At 43.2% G+C, this 19,404-nt stretch overlaps 2 protein-coding genes across 6 annotated transcripts; both read right to left on the bottom strand.

Moving 5' to 3' along the window:
• Positions 1-139: 139 nt before the first annotated feature.
• On the bottom strand, positions 140-5,072 carry nup54 (nucleoporin 54). Of its 2 annotated transcripts, none has more exons than XM_057019884.1 (15): positions 4,979-5,072; positions 4,427-4,534; positions 4,065-4,148; positions 3,891-3,926; positions 3,170-3,256; positions 2,729-2,881; positions 2,360-2,586; positions 2,095-2,282; positions 1,822-2,018; positions 1,686-1,740; positions 1,509-1,602; positions 1,067-1,174; positions 860-979; positions 585-695; positions 140-495 (listed from the first exon to the last, which is right to left on the bottom strand). In XM_057019884.1, exons 1-15 carry the CDS (start codon positions 5,019-5,021, stop codon positions 367-369), a joined length of 1,740 nt encoding a protein of 579 aa, XP_056875864.1. In that variant the 5' UTR covers positions 5,022-5,072; the 3' UTR covers positions 140-366. The 2 variants fall into 2 exon arrangements, with proteins under 2 accessions (XP_056875864.1, XP_056875865.1); XM_057019885.1 differs by having other exon boundaries at positions 2,360-2,583.
• Positions 5,073-5,395: 323 nt separating this feature from the next.
• On the bottom strand, positions 5,396-18,484 carry LOC130517772 (lysosome membrane protein 2-like). Of its 4 annotated transcripts, none has more exons than XM_057019886.1 (13): positions 18,030-18,484; positions 14,144-14,301; positions 13,478-13,625; positions 13,141-13,332; positions 12,953-13,044; positions 12,555-12,674; positions 10,356-10,534; positions 8,110-8,228; positions 7,931-8,004; positions 7,782-7,833; positions 7,454-7,606; positions 7,258-7,299; positions 5,396-7,061 (listed from the first exon to the last, which is right to left on the bottom strand). In XM_057019886.1, the coding sequence occupies exons 1-13, from the start codon at positions 18,150-18,152 to the stop codon at positions 6,951-6,953; spliced, it is 1,563 nt and encodes a 520-aa protein (XP_056875866.1). In that variant the 5' UTR covers positions 18,153-18,484; the 3' UTR covers positions 5,396-6,950. The 4 variants fall into 4 exon arrangements, with proteins under 4 accessions (XP_056875866.1, XP_056875868.1, XP_056875867.1 ...); XM_057019888.1 differs by lacking the exon at positions 18,030-18,484 and adding an exon at positions 15,262-15,423; XM_057019887.1 differs by lacking the exon at positions 7,258-7,299.
• Between the last annotated feature and the right edge of the window lie 920 nt (positions 18,485-19,404).

Raw genomic sequence — 19,404 nt, 5'->3', positions numbered from 1 at the left:
GCCTAGCGAGGATGTGAATCCAGGACATAAATCCTATCAACTCAAGTCCTTTGCTGATGAATGTGGGGAAAGGTTTCTGTGGAGATTAACACAGATTAACAAACCACAACAATGGAAGTAAAACGATGCTATACGCCCCTCTGGCTGAATTAAATTTATTAAGGTATCAACAGCAGCATTAAAAGGAATTACAAAGATGTATTTACAATCTATTCGACCACCGTACACATTCATCAACTTCAGACACCAGAGACCAGGATGTTCCGCTTTGCTGGGAAATAATCAACCAGATGGGTTGGTGATTATTTGAACAGCAAAGAGGTATTTTGGAGCGCTGACAGTGTGAGTTCTGATAGTGACGTGTGCTCAGCTTAGAATCCCTCCCCTCATGTGGCCACCGTCGCTGAGTCCGTGCTCTATGAGCTTGATGTCTTCCAAGTCGTCTTTGATGACGCTGATCAAACGACTTATACCTTCCTGCTGCTGCTTCAAGTGCTGAAAGGAGAGAGGAGAGTTGCAGAATACTTCAGATGACAAAACTGAACAATTGTAACCAAGAAACATATGGACAGCCAAAAACATACTTGTTTGATTTCTCTGAGAAGGTCTGCGTCAACACTGTAACGTTCTTCTGATCTCACTGCTCCAAAGTGGTTCTGCATCCGGATTTGGGACATTAATTCATTCAATCGGCCCTGAATGAAAGTCAAAACAACAGCGTGAAATATCTGTTAAAGCCATAAAAAGCTGATTAAAGAAGTGGAGCCAAATAATGATGGTTTGATTTTCTTTAGTTGGGGTTCCGCTCAGAACCTCATCACTGTATAAAAAACCACTGCTACTATGTTGAAACACTTACCTTGAACTGGGTGGGGGCATTGAGTTCAGACTGAATGGTGTCCAGCTGCACGCGAAGATGTTCCTCGTCTACTTGAATAGCATAGCCACTTTTTCTCTGAATTTCCTGTTTGATTAATACCTGCCAGAACAAAAATGAGAAGGAATGTCAAGTGTTGGCATACCCAGAAGTGAAAATAAGATGGAAGCACTTTACAGAGGCAGGTACCTGCAGCACCCTGTGAGACAGATCCATCAGCTTCCTCTTGTACTGGACAATCTTGGCTACTGTGGTTGCCTGATTCTTCTGGAGCTCACTGATGTCATTTGAGATTATCTGCAAATCCATGACAGAGCTCAATCCATTTCTTTAGAACTTAAACCGAGGTTAAAACAGAAAATCTTTGTAGCAAACTCTGCATATTAGCTTTAGTAATGCATTGTGGCTGGTGTATTAATTTATTAGCTTCTGTGACTCAACTTCCCATCCTTAAAATCCAAATTTTATTCATGGAAATATGCATCTGAATCAAAAAAAACTCTTCAACCCTTCCTCTTGCAGCTGTTTGTGTAACAGCACTCTAAGATACTCTTGGCAACAGAGCTGGACATCTGTTCACTCCGTCCTTGACACTACAAAATCGTTTCAAAAAGCTGTTTGAGATACTGACATCCACTCTTGTTTGGTGCTGTTTGGTCATCTGCTCTTGAATCTGGAGTCTGTGAAGCAACTCTTTAAAGCCCACCATGGGGACTGGGATTAATCTGGAGGTTGGTTAGGAAAACAGAACATTTTAATGATTGTGCACATCCAAATATGTTCACTGATCGCAGGTCTTTCTGCTCACCTATCAGGCTCAGGGTTGTCTACTTTGGCCTGCTCCCAAATGATTGGATCCACTCCTGCAGAGACAAAAGCGCCCCGGGTTTAACATCTGTTGAAATCAGAGGGAAAACGACACAAGCAGGAGTCCCTGTGCTGACCTGCTGGTGCGTTCTGCAGCAGCTGTTTGAGCTGTGCAGGGGAGAGCTCTGTGCGTGTGGCGGACATGACCACTCCAATCTGTGTGAGCTGGGCTTTGATATTGGCCTGCTCCAGATAACTGAAGAGTGTGGTGGCAGGGATCCGTTTGGACGTGCCATTAAGAGAACGTTCCACCAAATAAATAATCACCTCAGTCCTACAAAAAGGCAAAATGACAAATGAGTTTAGGCTAGACTTGATACCATCTGTTTGTGCATAAATATGACACATACTGGTCATTAGGAAGAGGTTTGACGCCATCGACATTGACGGCGAGTGTCTGGTTATTTCCAAGGATTTTGTGGATGGACTCCACCAGCTGTTGCTGCTGAGCCCGCACATCTGCTTCCTTTTTATTAAGAACCAGAACCACTAAACCATCTTCATCCTTGGTCACTGGGACGCAGCTGTAGCCTACAGCCTGAAAAGCAAAAGTTAATTTCCATTTCAAACTGAAATGAACCAAAACAACTACCTGGGTCAGTTATCCAGAATTACCTTAAACCTGCAGAAAGGGTTCTCCTGAGTAAACTCAACAGGTGGGTTGTTGTTGCTATAATATCCTTTCCCAGTTCCCCAGTAAGCCTGCAGTTGATTCCACTTGGCTAAGATGGCGTCCCGCTCATCTCCTAACAAGGTGGGTGCTGACAGCGCAGTTACCTGCTGGAAAAGCTGGGTGGGCTGAGCTTGACCCGGCTGCTGGGCCTGCTGGCCAAACAGACCTACTGGGAGGAAGGGGAAGACTCAGACAGGTCAGACCGTTTCATTCTTCATGGTTAAGGTTTATGGATTACTCACTGTTTAAATAAATCAAAATCATTCGACTGTATTAGCTATAAAGAGTCATTTGGACACATGACCTCTTACCTGGCTGAGTTTGCTGGATGTTAAAGCCTCCAAACCCACCGAGGCCACTTGTTCCTAAACCAGTTCCAAAACCCGATGTTCCAGTCGTCGTCCCTGCACCGAGCCCAGAAGAAAACCCAAAACCTTTGTTCTGGGTTGTACTAAACAATCCTCCTATAAATGATCATACAAACAAAATAGGACATCACAGTGCTGCAGATGGGGAAGAGTCAAAGAGACACCTTGTGGTAACTCTCAGTATTTTTGCAAAATGTGTAAAAGGATCTTACAGGCACAAAAATGTTCATCTGAACAGTTTTTAGTCACATTAGAATTCTAAATCATGATCTTCGTCCACAGTAGACTTTCTGCATAGCGTTTATATTTGTTACATTTTTAAAAGCCCATCAGCCAAAGGGATAATGCATTGGACATTGTCGGTCATTGATTGCCACTGCTGACCTGTTGCGTTATTGGAAGGACCAAAGCTGAAGGTGGAGCCTGTTCCTGTGGCAGTTGTTGTGGTTGTCCCGAAGCCACCAAATGTCCCTGTGGGGTGGGAAGGGAAAAAATATGAGACTTAAACACACAAAGGCCAAGAAAGATGAAAATTAGAAAAAAAGACCAGAGTGTTTTTCTCATTCGTACAACTTAGGTTGACTTTAACAAACAGTGATTTTTGTTCCAGCTAACACTGATTCTATTTCACAATGAGGATAGCAACATCACAGGCTTTCATGAAAATAGAAATGAGTTCATTTTTCAACATTTTTCTCATTCATGCAAAGAGAAACAACAATACATGACATTTCACTGAGACAACATGACATGAGATGAAAAAGCACGGCACCAAAAAGGTGTGAAATTTTAAGAAAATGTGTTTCAGGACAGACTGCATTTATTAATCAATCACAAATGCCATCTGCCTGTGCTAGTCAGGCTATTACCAAAATTGAAAACAGTGCCAGTGGTGGTTGCTGTACCAAAGCACCCCACATTTCAGATTCAGATTCAGATTCAGATCCTTTATTGTCCCACACGGGGAAATTTACAGTGCAAAAACAGCAAGAGCACGCAGAGAAAAATAAGATAAAATCGAATAGAATAGGATTTGGAATATATAAATTAAAGATGACTCCTGCAGGATAGGCATTTAAACCAAATCCCCCAAAACTAAACTCACCAGCAGTGGTGCTTCCAGCTCCCAGCCCCCCAAATCCTTCAGCCAATCGAAGTAGGCAGCAAGGAGAGAGCAAAACAGAGATAAATGGTAAAAATATCAGCCCCATATGGAGCAGTTATTAAACAAACAGCAACTAAAGGAGTATTAAAGAGTGACTTATACATGGTATCTTACCAGTGCCAGTGGAGCCAAAACTGAACCCTGTGGCAGGAGCAGCAGCAGTGGTGGTAGATGTCCCAAACGCAGGGGCTGTAAGAGCTGCAACGAAAATCAGACACAATCTATCCAATAAAACTTTGAAGAGGCAGCTCAAATGAACCTGGGCCGAAGGGTAAATAAAAACCTGGTAACCTGTCTCTAGCCATGCACCCTAAACTGTAGCTTTATAGAATGGTCTTGTCTCCTAATAATATATATAACATATACACTGTTTGCTGCTGCCTTTGGGGGCTCACTGTCATGTTTCCGATTCCATAAAAACACACATACTTCAAGGTTTGAATTTAAAATTGAGTAAGAAAATTACACTAACTTACTGGACAATCCGGATGGAGCAGTGGTCGTGGTAGCTGCGGAACCAAAGCCAAAAGGTTGTGATGCTGTGGTTTTGGATCCAAATGATCCGAAGGAAAAGCCGGGCGTGTCTTACAGGAAAAAACAAACCAAAACAAGAGAAGAACGATAAGTTTGGTTCTCGTTATAGTAATTTTCAGACAATAATTTTCACAAAATGCTAACTGTCTCTTCGTAGGCGAACACTACCTACTAGACAAAACAGCTAGCGTTACACAAATGCAAATGGTGCACTTTAAATAGGAAAAAAGATAAGTATACTAACGCTACATTTAAAAGGTAAAACATTAATAGGCAAATAATAAGTAAAGCGTAGTAAAACGTAAAAGAAATCTAGAATTTATGTCATTTTGGCCGGCAGGGCAATCGCAGCATCTGCAGTATCTAATGAAAGGTAGCTTCTTGTACACCGTCACAAACAAGCGTCGCTATATTATTATTTTAATTTAGTACACGAATAGTAAAAATAACTTTTAAGGAAAGGCCAAATCACACTTTTAAAATAAAAACCTTACTTCCAGCAGTGCTACTCGTGGCGCCGCCAAAACTGAACGCCATGTTGATGAGCCTGCTGCTTCTTCTACTGCTGTTAAAAAGTAAATGATTTCATTCAACTAAACGCACTACCGCCGCCTACAGGTTCACACAGATATCACACCTTCGTTTGTCGCGGCCACAATAGCGCTTAAGAAATCGATAAAAAAATTAACTTCTAGTATTGAAAATGCAAACATTATAATTTTATGATGTAGTATGATCCATTTATTAACTGGTTAAGAGATTTATTCTGCTGCAGCCCTTCTAAGATATAAATTACAATCATACAGGTTTTTCCATGTAGTATGAAATAGTATGAAGACCATAAAGCTGTGTATCATAGTCATAGATTATAAACCTTTTTAGAAATAAATAAATAAAAAGAGAGTCGTACATTTACTTAAACTACTTTTATTTGTGTGTACACAGTAAAACAATATTAACAGTCCACGTTTCAATACAATCTGGCATTTTGAGCATGTTTACACTGTGGTTGTAACAATAACTTCAGGAAATACATTTGTCATCAAAGTATGGCACATAAGTTCACATAGGGCAATGCAGTTTAAATTTTTGCCCCTCTATTTACTCTGTTTTACATGCATCAGTTTATGCATACTTCATGTCTTGACTTATTGAATCACAGTGTACAGGTAACATTAAATCAATGACACAGACTCTCCTTTATCGTCTTAAACAGCCACGGCTGCTTATTAAGGGTGCAGGAAATGATAAGGTGGTGAGATGTTAATCATTCATTCCTGTGTCAATAACAGGAGCAGTTTAAAAAAATCTGGACTTATCACAGTTCAATGGAAGCACTTCTGCAACATTTTATAATACACTAAAAGGCACTTGGCTATCTAATGTTTGCACCAGACTACTGTTCTGTACAATAAAAGTTCAGTTCAATCCTGCCAGCTAAAATCTGTGAGACATCTTGAAACATCTGTCTAGTAACACTGATTAATTAAGAGGCACAGCGCACCTCATGAGCCCTTGTGTTCAGTCTGACATCCAACATATGTCCCAGTGCACAGGCTTTTTCCACAAATATTGGGTCAAAATATCATATTTAGCACAAGCAGTGCTGAGGCTTTCTATCAAAACCACGGAGGGGAAAAAAAACAGGCTTCAAAAAATGGGGAAAAATTGTCATTTCAGTAGTCTCTGAATCAAATGGCTGTGGGTGAAAGTTCAGCTAAAATAGCGACATTAGTAAAGGTTCAGTTAAAGATGTGAACATTTCTACATTAACATTTACATGTTTTCTATTTTTTTCTTTACATAAAGGAAGGTATCCAAAATATACAGTGTTTCATCTCATTATCATCCCTGTCTGAAGACAGGAAGGCAAGCCTTTCAGCAACGTTCACTGTATATACAAAAAAACAAAGTTACACCGAAACTTCTTCAGGTGTGTCGACAGGGACTTGCACAGGCATCAATCCACAGTGCCCACAGGGAAAATGACCAGCTATGAACATGTTCTGCAACCCTTAATTGAGCCTTAAATGCAATTAACACAGGAATAATTAACAGATTGAAAGCTCATGACAAACTCTGGTTGAACATTTTGTTCTGCTCACGGATTTGAGTAATACTAGAGAGCGACCTGAAAAATGTTTAGTTTGAGGACTTCATTACCCTTGTCCCATCACTCTACTGAAAAAAAACACTCATCCACACCTGAGATTTAAAGCATGTGCTTCATTTGATTCATCTTCACCTGAACTCAATAGAGAATTGAAGCTTCTGGTCACCAGCAACTGATTCAACAGCAATAAACTAGCATAATTGTGTGTTTTTAAATGATTTCTTACCTAGGATAGCTCAAAAACTTACATACAGACTCACTTGTGACTAACAAAAGACCCCTCTTCCCCTTCTTCTTTTGCTTTCATGTGGTTTGAGACAAAAAACCCTTTTTCAAACATTTCTTTCCCTCCCTTAAGCTTGGGGGTTGTTTTTATCCGCCAAACCAATGTAGGTTCCATTCTGCGGATCCTCTTTCTCCTTGTCGTTGACCGGGGAGTAAGAAGTATCTTCCTCTGTGGACGCCTGTGTGCACGGGAAAACAAGATTTAAAACTCATCTTATCATTTTATTCTGATGTAACTTCAGGGTGATGTGTTAAGATCAGAACAGTCACCGTGCTACATACAGGAATAGAAATGAAAAATTAATGGCGAGAGGGAGAGAGGAGTTTGATTAGGGAAAGCAGAAAGGAAACCAGGCAAAAAACACAAAGACTTACAGAATAGAGAGCCTTGGTAAACACAATACGCTTAACTTCATTCTGCACAGAGACATCCATGATGAATACATGCACAGGGATATTATTGTTTGGTTAAGTAAACCAGTGAATTATGCGTAAATTGCTTCACAAAGCAAGCAAATGGGGAGCTGTTAATGCAGAGTCAAAAAACATCAGGGTTAAAGTGCTGTCCCACCTTCTGTTGGCGCGCCCTGATGAGGAGGACGACGAAGATGGCCAGCATGACGACTCCCAGGCCCACGATGATGAGAGGGAAGTTGGAGACCACGGTGGAGATGGTCAGCAGCTTATGCACCCGTGCCGCAGATGCATCATCAATCACCACGCTCTATCCAGAGGAAGCGGAAAGAACTTAAAACCCAGAGCATTTGTGTGCTATTGAGTAGTAGGTGGGTTTTCTGTCTGACATCAAGACAAAAGATATGATTTTAACATATAATGGCGTAACTTAATGACTATCCACCACTGTTTTGCATCTCTGTGTGCGTTCTCGGGTTTCATACCTCGTTGAGGAACATGACGGGGAAAACAGTGTCATTCAGTGATCTAGTTTTCCTATTAAAACAGACAGATTGGTTAAATCACTGTGGACAAGCAAGACATTTCCGAAGAGTAGCTTGAGAAGGTTTCGTGTTTGGATGCAGTAACTTACGGGAATCCCGAGAGTCTGCCCAACAGGATGTTAACCTGAGCTCTCTTATTAGCGCGAACAATCACTCCAGTAGTCTGCACGCACAAATGATAAATATTAACAAAAGGTGACTGCAGTATTGGAAACCTGCCACTAGGGGCCGCCACATTGCATTCATTCAATAAGCATGCGAGGCTCACCGGGTTGAGGTCGAGGAATGTCTGGTGATGCTCCCTTTGAGGGGACATTCCTTTAATTGCATCCACATATTTCTCATCAGCCAGGTGAAAATGGGGAAAAGATGCAACCACAGGAGCACCTACGGGAGGGAAGAAGAAAATGTTGGCAAATTATTTTCATATTAACATCCGCTAGCAGCCAAAATAAGCTACTTATTTTCTAAAAAATAAACCCAAAACAACAGTTTCAACACATTTCCTGTCATACAATAAGATGAACACATTTCCAGGAAGCACTTTCTCTGGCGGTGATCTAAACATAGGCTATTATCATCTATTATTGCCATTTGATGTTGAATCTTATCAAGAATCTAGTAAGAGCAACATTAGTGGGTCCCCTAGAGAGGCAATGATGGGATGTGAAACACCATGGCGCCTTCCCCACAGGACACGCAACATGTCACTCACTGGCAATATTTCAAAACAAATAAACAATGGACGCATGAACTGACCCATGACCCACTTGGTAAATGTACCAAGAGCTGCATCTGATATCCTGATGTGACATCTTGTTTCTCCTGTTTAGTTCCTTCCTCACATTGTGAACACAGAACATGGTGTTAATATAATATAGCCATGATTAAGATCAGGAATCGTGCAGGAATGCTATGGTCAGGTAAACCTCTCCAAGTGACGCCCCAGCGTCAAACTGATTCTGTTGTTTAAACAGACTTGCTGGCGGAGGCACAGTTGCTGCGGATGAGCTGCTGGTGAAGTGGGGCAGAGGTGACGCTTTTCCAGGCAACAACAAATGAACACCTGTAGTCACCAGAGAGGCTGTTCCCGTGACAACTACCAAGGTCATGGCTGCTGACAAGCACAGATTTAGCAATGACTATGCTAACTCTGTCTAGCCTGCACGTACTGCATGCAAATCCTCCCTAGCTTTAGCTTGAGTTATGTTTGCAAAATTTACATTTTTAACAATATAACTCAATGGCACACTTATTTGACAAGAGCATTTAGACACTCCACAGTGACAGGAACCTTTATGTGACCTTTTGCTAACATTACTTAGTAGTACATAAATTGTACAGTACAGAAAATAAAATGGGGAAGTAGAGATAACGTCTGACCACAAGACCGCAATCAGGTGACAGAGCTTAACCTCCTCCCTCACTTACTGGTCACTTGGCGCCTGAGGTGTTTCGAAGACTACAGAGCTGTGTCACATGGTTTATTTAGGGGGTATTATAGCTGGCAACTGGGGCGTTTTGACAGATTTAAGAGTAAGACAGAGGCCGGAAAAATCAAATTCAGCAGAAAAAGCAGAGCAACAACAAACCTTTGTTTGGGGTTTAAAGGAGCAATACTGGAATTTTATTTCACAGCTAGGTTTGGCTGTTGTGCACTGTAGACCAAAAAAAGGGTATCATGAGCCCCACGTCCATCTACCTCTGCTCTGAGAACGAAGATCTGCAAAGTGCTAACACATCATCATTTTGTGGACCTTAGACAACGTCGTCTCCAACAACCAACAAGAGGAGGGAGGAGACCATTGACGTGAACGCACATGAACCAGAATGCGTGAGCTGGAGGTCAACAAACACACATCATGCTACACTCCAGAGGAAATTACACATTTATATCTTCATATGCCGATGTTTTAAATTCCTTCTATCTAATACCGATGAATTTGTTGGGGTTCTGGGTTGTGTCGGTCTTTGTCCTGCAGGGGGTGGAATGGAGCACAATTAGGTGCAGCTGGCACTGCGGGCAGGCGCACGTGTAGGCAATTTACATCTTGCTGCCTATTTAAGCAGGTCGTGCCTGCCTGTCAGTGCCGGGGCGTCTGTTTGTCTTGTGAGGTTGTTAGTTCGTCTCCCTCGTTCTGTGTTGGAATTCTGCATTTCCTGGAGGATCGCTCCTGCTCCCTGTTTCCTGTAGAGCGCTCCTGCTCCCTGTTTCCTGGAGGATCGCTCCTGCTCCCTGTTTCCTGTAGAGCCGCTCCTGCTCCCTGTTTCCTGTAGAGCCGCTCCTGTTCCCTGTTTCCTGGAGGGCCGCGTCTGTTCCCTGCGCCCTGGAGGGCCGCGTCTATTCCCTGGGTGCTATGCAGTCCTGGAGGGCTGTGCTCGTGCCCCCCCCCCATCCCAATCCTCTGTAAATAAAACCTGTTGACCTCTCCATCATTGTGTCCTGGCCTGCGTTTGGGTCCTGTTCAACCCCCGTTCCGTAACAGAATTTGGCTTATGAATGAAGACATTTACCTTTGCGACAGGGACTAACTTTGAGGAGTCCCGTGCCCAGGCACTCTTTTGGGCTGACGCAGAACCCCTCGTTGGCCGGGTTCTCCTCTTTGCTGGCCAAAACAGAACGCGGTGGTGTGAAGCGATAGGCCGGGATTCCTTTCACCTCCACGTCTTTCTCAAACTCCATGTAGATCGACCTGGAGGGCAGATTAATGGCAGGAGGTTGACATAAACTGAAGTACTTCCGAAACTCAAATGTGTCACCAACTAAAGCGGCTCTGCTTCGACCTTCTGGAAATTTCATTGTTTAAGGATAAGTATGGGAGAAACTTTGCTGTCAGGAGGTTACTCTTTTCGTTCTTCTGGCCTGTCTGGGGAATCCCACCGATTCTACTCCTCAACAAAGGCGTCTATACAGCGTCTGCCAACTGGCCGGGGCGATGCTTTTCTTCTCTGGCCCAATAATCATCCAACAATATCTAACAGACCTTTCACTTGACACTGGTGTGAGAATCCAAGCAAAGAGGCCTATGTGTTCCTCTGCAAGAAGAGGAGTTCTTGTTCTGGGAGGCTTTAAAGAGATGTGCAGTGTGCAGATTCTGTCAGCCTGTTCTCAACACAGAGATGAATGGGCTGCAGTGGCGGGCAAACAGAGCCGAGATGCCAGGTGACAAACACGGACTTTGCATCAGGCAAAAAAGCCGGCTGACCGCGGTCATTAATGAGCTTTATGGGCAATTACAGGGCTTTAAAAAATCTAATCATCAGGCAACCAGAACAGCTTTTAATAAGAGAGGGGAAAAAAGAGGAAGCAGGACTTTTCCCCGCTGTTATTTAACCAGTAAGGACATTTCAGTTCCCATAAAAACTTATATGAAAGCAAAAATCTGTATCCTCTCAGATATTGTTGCAGACTGTGGGAGAATTGCTCCCATTTCATTTACTAACTCTTAGAATTTAGAAGTTCATTTATTTTCCTCCCACAACTTTGAAAATGCGAATGATCAAATTGGCATTTGAGCATTTCAGCTGCGCTCAATTTGTCAGGAATTTTTGGCAGAGCTGTCTGTAACTGGACCAAAGGGTCATTACCCCATGAGGTCAAGATCAGAACTTTTGTTTTAAAAAAAAAAAAAATCCCAAAGATCAATCCCAGATGTTATTTAACAAAACACATGTGCACATGTGTGGGCCGAGCTACTTGGATGTGGAGCTTGAGGTTGAGAAACTAGAGCAAAGCTGTGTGTGTGAAAGGTTACCGGACTCATCAACTTAATGGAACATTTCCTATCGGGGCCGTATTATGAAATGCTGGAAACCAGAAGGGAGTCTGTCTTTGGTCACAATGTCACAGACGGTCACAATGAAGCTATTAAAAAGTGGGTGAAGGTTTAGACGTTTGGTAATCGACACTGAAGGGTGGAAGGACATCACGTAGTTTCCAGGCATGTTGTCATTGCAACCTACATAGCCATGCTTGGAGCAGCTGCTGCAGACATTACAAGGTACTTTTCTCTGTTCACATAACTCCAGCCACAACTTACTCAACTGTTTGCTAAAAAAAAGAAAGATGCACAATAGGGAAAAAACAATAAAGTTGTGAAATAAATCATAAAACAGGGTGATTTCAGCTGTGAGTGGGTGATTTTACAAACCAACAACGCAGCTTGGCTTTTCTCTGGTTCAATGTCTCATTCCCACGGTTTTGCCCCCTTGCTCACCCGCCCTTCATCCCCATTACATGCCGACCACATGCCTTACCATAAAGTTATTCCAGGAAACTCAGTGTTAGTATTTTGAACTGCATCTACAGCATGCGCGATAAAGGCTTGGCGAGAAAACAGAGGCGGCCTCAGGATGTCAGTACAACAATCCATGAGATCCAAAGCCTGTGAATTTATTTCCATTCCCCATATGAAAGCCTGCTTCCCGCTGTGAGGCAAAATGAAGCCAGCATTCTGAGGCCAAGCTGTGTACCATAAATAGACAACCCAGCCAGTGTTTACTATGACGATAATCACGCCACCGTAAAGCAAACTGTCCACAATGAGACACTCAGTCGACCCTTTTGCCCACTTTTACACCTGTTCTGGAGATCATAGTCTCTCTCTTCTCTTTGCACCACAACAGAGAACAGTGTGTTCCCAGGAATTGTTACCAGCATGTTAACTTTAGCACCCTTGAATAAGGGAAAATACAGGAACCGGCAGCTCATACCTGCAGAGGTCCGGGGTAAAAATGTAAATGCGTTCGTCCTTGGTGAGCAGAGGATGGAAAGCACTTCCGTCGGACCCATTGATGCTGTTGCTCTGGTTGGAATTCCAGAAGCTCAGCTGGCTGCAATCAAACACAGGAGCACGCACTTGAATTCTTTCTTTCTGTCTTTTGTTCTTTCTTGTGGCATGTGATGTTTTGAAAATATGCACTTCTGCTGTCACCACCACTATCAGCCCCTCTTAATGGCAGAAACATTGTTTGTTCGAGGGAGGAGGATGATAATTAGTTCCCACAGAAGAAGGAAGACACAGACAAGGTTTTTTTTAAAATCCAGAGGTTACGTTTCACTGTGGTAGATTAAAATTTGAGATGAATTGTGCGTTTGCTGCCTACACTACCTTTCTCCTCTCCATGTTTCCACGCGACCGTAATCCAAGTAGTTCTGCTGGCCGGTGTGGTACACAAACTCCCCATCATTGCTCCCATTTTTCTAAAGAGATCCAGAGGTGCATGTGTTCAACTTTAAGATTAGCCCAGAATACACACAGCAGACTTTTGTACATGAAAATCACGACAGCGTGCAAACCTTGTACATGAGGCCAAAGACCTTCTCCACATCGGGGCTGGTGGAAGAAACCCGAGCAAGCAGGGGATCCTCGTAGCCCCACAGCAATTCATGGACGGTACGAGTGGTGAAGAAACCACTGTTAACTGAATTCATCCACATGGCCACCATGCCGGCCCTAAAGAAACTCCCTTTGACCTTGTTCATTACAGCCTAGAGGCAGACAGGAAAGAAAAGAATTCTTTTATCGTTCTTTATAACTGAGGGGCAACTGGGGCTAAATCTTCAGAACTCTCCTTTTCCCCACTTGGATGCCCCCTTTTCTCCGATTGTCTGGGACCTGAAGTTCACAACTCACCCAGGCAGGAATGTTGACAGTGCTGATGCTATCCACTGAGGGGTCACCCACAGACTTCTCTGGCAGGAACACAAAGCTTTTGGTGTTGTAAGCCACCACCCTCGTGCCATTTTGCACCATGCTCACGTTGTCCTTATACCTGTACTCCCTGAGAAAACAATTATTATTGCATAAATGAGCTCAATATGTGTTTGAAGTTAAGCAGTCAGATCAATATTAGACGGGCAGATCAGATGGCATGCCTCTGCAATGCTTCTTAAAGTGAACCTTGATATTTATATAAGGGGATCAGCGGATGAACTGAACAAATCAGGACGATTTGTGAGGTTCAACTGAGATGAATTAGCAGATTACAGAAGCAGACGTCCAGCAGCTGACATGTTCCGTTGACACAAGCGCTCTGCAAATAACATTTCATCATTGCTTCAAAATGAAACTGGGCCAAAAAAGTAGTCTGCAAAAACTGCTTTTATGAGTGTGCAGCGGGCTAATCGAAACCCCCCCACTGACATAAAAAAACCCACATGACAGTTTTGCCAATTCTTTCAGTTCTTCTTTGGTCTATCTATATGAATGTTCACCATATCTGAAAAAGTTAGAGACAGTCATGTATCGCCTCTTGTGCATTAGGTATGTCTCCTTTGCCAGCATCCACCTTTACCCTACCTGTATGTGTAGGGTCCAACCTGGGTGACCTCTGGCTTCCCACCTTTAAGGATCTGCTCTTCATTGGTGATGTTGAAGAAGAAAAACTCCATGTAGACGGGCGGGGGAGGATTTTTCCATGAAGGGAACACTCGGCTACCCTCAACTAACACAATCTCCTGTTGAGACACAAAACACAATATGGATGTTTTATTCAGATATAAATGAAGATGTGTTTCATACAGACCAGTTATTCATTAAATACTTAACATATAGCAATTGTGTTTGATCAATTTATCATATGACTAAAATAAACCTCCTCTGAATCTGATTTGTTACAAGCACAACTTTATCTTCCTAAATGGCTTCCTTATGATGATGATGTGCTCGCTGCTGTGTGTAAAAGGAGTTTAGGAAAAGCCAGCATATGTTCTGAACCGTGTTCTTCCGAAGTCCGCTCCCTGTAAAAACAACCCGGAGAACAAAAACAACCTTGGGGGGTCGGGGAGGAGCGCCGCTGTCTGAGCGTTAAACAAGAGCACCGGCTCCACACATGAATGGCATTAGGGGAGACCCCCTTACACAGCTTCATTGTCAGCGGTTGCCAATGGCAACGGGCACTCGGGGAGAGCCATCATGTGATGTAGTGGGCCGTATGCCCACTGGTTGCACAGGCCTGTGACCTTAATGATCAGCGCTGCATTCCTCTGGGCTGAGCCTTGAGGCCCCGAAAGTGCAGGAAGGAACCTGTGCTGCGAAAACTCCGTTAAACAGCGAGCCAGAGATCTGTCAGGAGACGGCAGAAGTCACTGCCTCCGAGCTGCGATAACACGACTCACAGCGAGAACCTTCAAAGGAAACCATGCGGGGGTGACAGAAAGAGGACAGGGTGATTGGATTAGCATTTCTTTCATCATCACAAACTCTCTTTGGCCTAATTATGTGGGATTTGTATTTAAGAGTTAAGAGCAGTACTCTGGTCATCAGCCAAACATGCCATTATTCCAGGGATGTACAGAAGACCCCTAGAGTCACACACACACACACACAAACACACGCACACACCCCTGTTGCGGCTCTCTTCCACTTGTCCGGAGACAAAGCTTTAGTTGAGTAGCCAAGGACAATGAGGTTGTCACCTTAGATTGAGGAAGGAAAAGCGTGGTCTTTCTATGTCGTCCTTTCATGCTCGGAACAATCAATATGGTAACCCTCTCAGCGTGCTACGCGAAATTCTGGGAGAAAAACAGGAACACGTCCTCTTATCTCAGTGCCTACAACCGCTACTCACACACCACTCCCTATCTGAAAACACATGCAGCAGGTAAATACAAAATACATATGGTGCTGCTTTGATAGGGAGCCCTGTAAAAACAACACTGCGGAGGCAGCGAGAGAGGATTGATTATGGCCTCCAGTCATGTGGCACAAGCTTTGCATTCTCCAAGAGGGTGTAGTGGTCAAACGCCAAAGAAACGACAAAAAAAGCCTCCACAAGGCCAAATTCATTTTACATAATGATATGCAATGTTCAGAAGTTATCAGCTGCAGATGTAGAAAGCCGACCAGCCGAGGGCATGTGCACCGGGACCTTGCTGAACGGATGCAACGTGCTCCTCAATAAACGTTCCACCCTATAGATAAGCTCGGCACTAAATTGATTTTAAATTAACCGGCATTACGAAAGGTAATGACATGGATCGATGTTATTTATGATAACAGTATCTCACAGAGTGCTTTAAGTGCTCTCATATGGCGTAATGATGTTTGAACTGGTTTAAAAGTTCTAAAATGAAATTAATAAATGGTTCTTTGAAGAGTCAACACCTTGACCTTGCCAGAAATTCACTTTTGGTCCATTTTTCTATCACTGTAGATTACGTTGCAGTGATTAAGATTTGATTTCATCATTTGGAGTTCAAACGTACGTTCTCTAAACGCAACACCCGTTCACCCCCCCAGAACCTATTTCTAAGTTTTATTTTATTTTTTGTAAAACCGCCCTGTCTTCATTTGGGATCAACTCCTGTTTTTGTTAAACATCTCCTCGTCAGCAGGTCACCCACTCCTTTTGCCTCACAGGGAAGCAACCCCAGTTGGTCTCTCAATAAACCAATAAAACAGTGTGAGAGAAGCCGTGTCAGTGTCTGCTGCTGGGAGGGTTTCAAAGGAACGAGACCTGTCATGCAGCTGACAGCAGGACGAGGCAGTAACCTGATATAACCGTGATGAATATTTTTGATGATATGTGGGCCTGGCTGCGAAGCCCTTATCTCCCACCACCATCTTTAGTGTTTACTTAGTAAATAAATTACAACATAGAACTGTTGACATCTTACTATTGCTTGAAAATTAGCCAAATTCTGGTGAAAATTCCAGACTGACACCTAGACTCTGCGTCACTCGGCCCTTCCCCCGCTTCTTTGTTTTATGCACTGTTTACCCCAGAAACACTGTTTTCTGTTGCACTTGCAGCTAATTACCAAGTCCTTCCAGTGTTTACTTAGATTTAGATTTTTAACCCAAATGTCTACAGTGCAAAGCCTAATCACTAGAGTGAACAGGGAATTTTTCCTTTTGCAAACACTTTGTTTGTCCCACCCAAACATAATTTTATGAGTTATCCTCACAAATGTACATTAGAAGATAAATACCATAGCAAAGATAGAATAGTTTGTAAAATGAGTCTAAATGACAGTGACGGATAAAGCATGTGATTGATCCTAATGTTTCTATTTTGGAAAGGAATGCACATGTTGCAAATAGAACATGTCTGTTTCTGCATTTTGGGTGTATTTTTGGGCCGCCCAAACCACCACCTGGTGAAAGAAATTGGAGATGTTGGGTTGAATCAGGTATTTGAGGCAGGCAGGGTGAACCAATCCTTGACCTGGTTCCTCTTTGGGGTATTCTTAAAACAACCTTCTTCACCTGGGGCTGAGTTACCACAGTCAAACCCCAGATGGTTTAAACCAGGCGTGTCCAAACCCAGTGCTTGAAGGCCAGAATCCAGGGATCCACAACTGGTTTTCTGTCTTACCAGGTTGAAAATGCATTCAGTGAGATTGAAAACCCGGATGGATTGTTGCCCTCGAGGACTGGGTTTGGACATGCCTGCCGTAAACAATCCCCGCCATCAAAGCTCTGGGTGTCAAATGAGGCAGACAATCCCCTCCTCCCTGCAGCAGTGTGCCTTAAGAGTTTTTTTAAATTGGATTTGTAATTCAAAAGCTTGTATTTACCCTTTACTACAACAAGTTCAAACAGTGTCCATTTACTGCTGTCTCTGGAATTTCTTTTGATACAAGCTCTCTGTAGTCAGAAAAGCACATTAGTGTACTATTAGAACTTCCTCTGGATTTATACCAGACAAAAATATTGCCAAACAAGAAACATAACAAGAAGGTAAAGTTGCACATAACTCCCTCTGAAAGGCACTCAAGTAACAGCACACTTTTTAAAATAACAGATTATTCCTTTTATGCACAAAAAAGTCTAGATGCTCTTCCAGCCTGAAAAATATGGGGAAAGTAAACTGCCTTGAACCTCCTAATGTACAAAATAAGCCCATTCATGGTGCCCTTCATGAACAGAAAACATGGAACACTTTTGACCTCTGGGTACCCCAGCAGAGGGCAAAACTAGGCAAAGTGTCTACTTCACATTCCCTTCCAGAGGATCCAAGGAGGACCATCAATATAGGTTGTTATCCTTTTCACTAACCACCTCCAAGCACCAGGTGTCACAACATAATGCGCTTTTGTGCTCTCTACAGGTTTTATGAATAAAACTTACAATAAAGACAATGAATGACTCAATGGGTGGGCAACCAAAGTAATAAAAGTTATAACCGAACAGACTGCACACACTGAGTATAATCCCATCAGTCTAAACGAACTTTTATTACCTTCTTCAGGCGGTTGTGCATTAAAGTGCGGAAAACTTGAGACACAACCAAACCGATCCCGACGACCAGCAGGAGAGCGGAGAGGATCCCCACCGCAGGGACCAGGCATGATCTTCGCGTCATGTCTGCGGGCGCCACCAACGTGGGAGGGGGGGAAGAGATCCACTTGAGAATGAATGAAAACTCCGCTCCTTCACGGACTAATTCCCTGCAGAATCTTGTTTACACGCTTCTTTTCTTTTTTTAAGGAGGAAAAACAAAACAAAACTTTGCACGGTTGCTAATTGTCTTTTGGTTTCCAATAACCGGCGAGCAGCGCTTTAACACACCGGGTAATTAGTCGGTTTCCAAGGCGACCCGTTTAGAGTTTGTTCACCTGCAGCTGATAGTGACTCGCAAATATTACCGGCACGAGCCCCTCTCGGTGAGTGACCACGCGCCCAAGGAGGAAAGTGACGCGAGGCACTTGTAGCGGGCTATAACGCTTCTCCTCCCCGCCTCCGCACGAGGAGAGCGCTGATTGGTCCAGCGGGTTTGTGCCTCCTCGTGCGATGAGTGCGCGCGTGCAGTGTACGCGCCCTCGCCTGCGGCAGCTGTCTTCCTCACGAGACAGCGGGTCATACACTAGCGGGAGCGGAGGATAATTACAATGTAATTATTAGTTAAAGTTTAAGAGCTGGTAAATGTGTCGCGGAAATTAACGAGGTTGTAGAAAAGGGCCACTAAACACCCATACGAGAACGATAAAAGAGGCATACATAGAGGAAAAATACTTGCTGGCCCATGTTTTCGGAGGATTTTTCAAGTTTTTATCGTTAGCTGCAGTTTTATTTGAATTATAAAGCAGTTAGTTACAGCACTGCTTTGCAATAACACGCCAGGCCTTTTACAACCAACAGTTGCAAACCCCAACTTCCTGCAAAACTTCAAGGTTTCCGACTTGCTTCTGGTTTCTTGCCTCAGATGAAGTTTTGAGATAAAGGAAGGAATGCAACATCTGCTTTGTGTCCTCAGGTCATTAACAGGGAGTTGCTGTGAAGGCTGCACCTCTCAGATGGCGTTTAGTTTAATGCACAGCAACACAATTGCACAGTACTTTTGGACAAGCATGATTTTATTTTTATTATTTAAACAATGGTTTATGCCTGGCATTGGAAGATCTAAACATCAACTCATGTATGATCAACGCATTAAACCCGTTTGGTGGTCAAAGAGTTGGTTTTTTACCCTTTCAGATGTATATAAAAAAGAGAAATGTCTACCTCTTTGATACTGAACTGCACTGCTCACTTTGGCTTTTTGTCCTTGAGTCGTTTGAAAAGAACAATTGTGGTCAACCTTGAGTGGTTTACTTATTCACAATCAGCACAGCCTT

The sequence above is a fragment of the Takifugu flavidus genome, chromosome 20 (assembly GCF_003711565.1).
Source record: "Takifugu flavidus isolate HTHZ2018 chromosome 20, ASM371156v2, whole genome shotgun sequence".
Lineage (NCBI taxonomy): Eukaryota > Metazoa > Chordata > Actinopteri > Tetraodontiformes > Tetraodontidae > Takifugu > Takifugu flavidus.
Note: the sequence above shows the minus strand (reverse complement) of the source record. Positions and strands in the feature narration are given on the sequence as shown.

Excerpts from the sequence above, each read along its gene's own strand:
- LOC130517772 (XM_057019886.1), bottom strand. The coding sequence starts at position 18,152 with ATGACGCGAAGATCATGCCTGGTCCCTGCGGTGGGGATCCTCTCCGCT. Across the intron at positions 8,005-8,109 it reads CATTCCTCGACCTCAACCCG|ACTACTGGAGTGATTGTTCG; the intron begins GTGAGCCTCGCA and ends TTGTGCGTGCAG. Across the intron at positions 7,300-7,453 it reads TCAGGGCGCGCCAACAGAAG|AATGAAGTTAAGCGTATTGT; the intron begins GTGGGACAGCAC and ends GTCTCTGTGCAG.
- nup54 (XM_057019884.1), bottom strand. The coding sequence starts at position 5,021 with ATGGCGTTCAGTTTTGGCGGCGCCACGAGTAGCACTGCTGGAA. Across the intron at positions 3,257-3,890 it reads AGCTGGAAGCACCACTGCTG|GGACATTTGGTGGCTTCGGG; the intron begins GTGAGTTTAGTT and ends CCCACCCCACAG. Across the intron at positions 980-1,066 it reads TGTCTCACAGGGTGCTGCAG|GTATTAATCAAACAGGAAAT; the intron begins GTACCTGCCTCT and ends TTGTTCTGGCAG.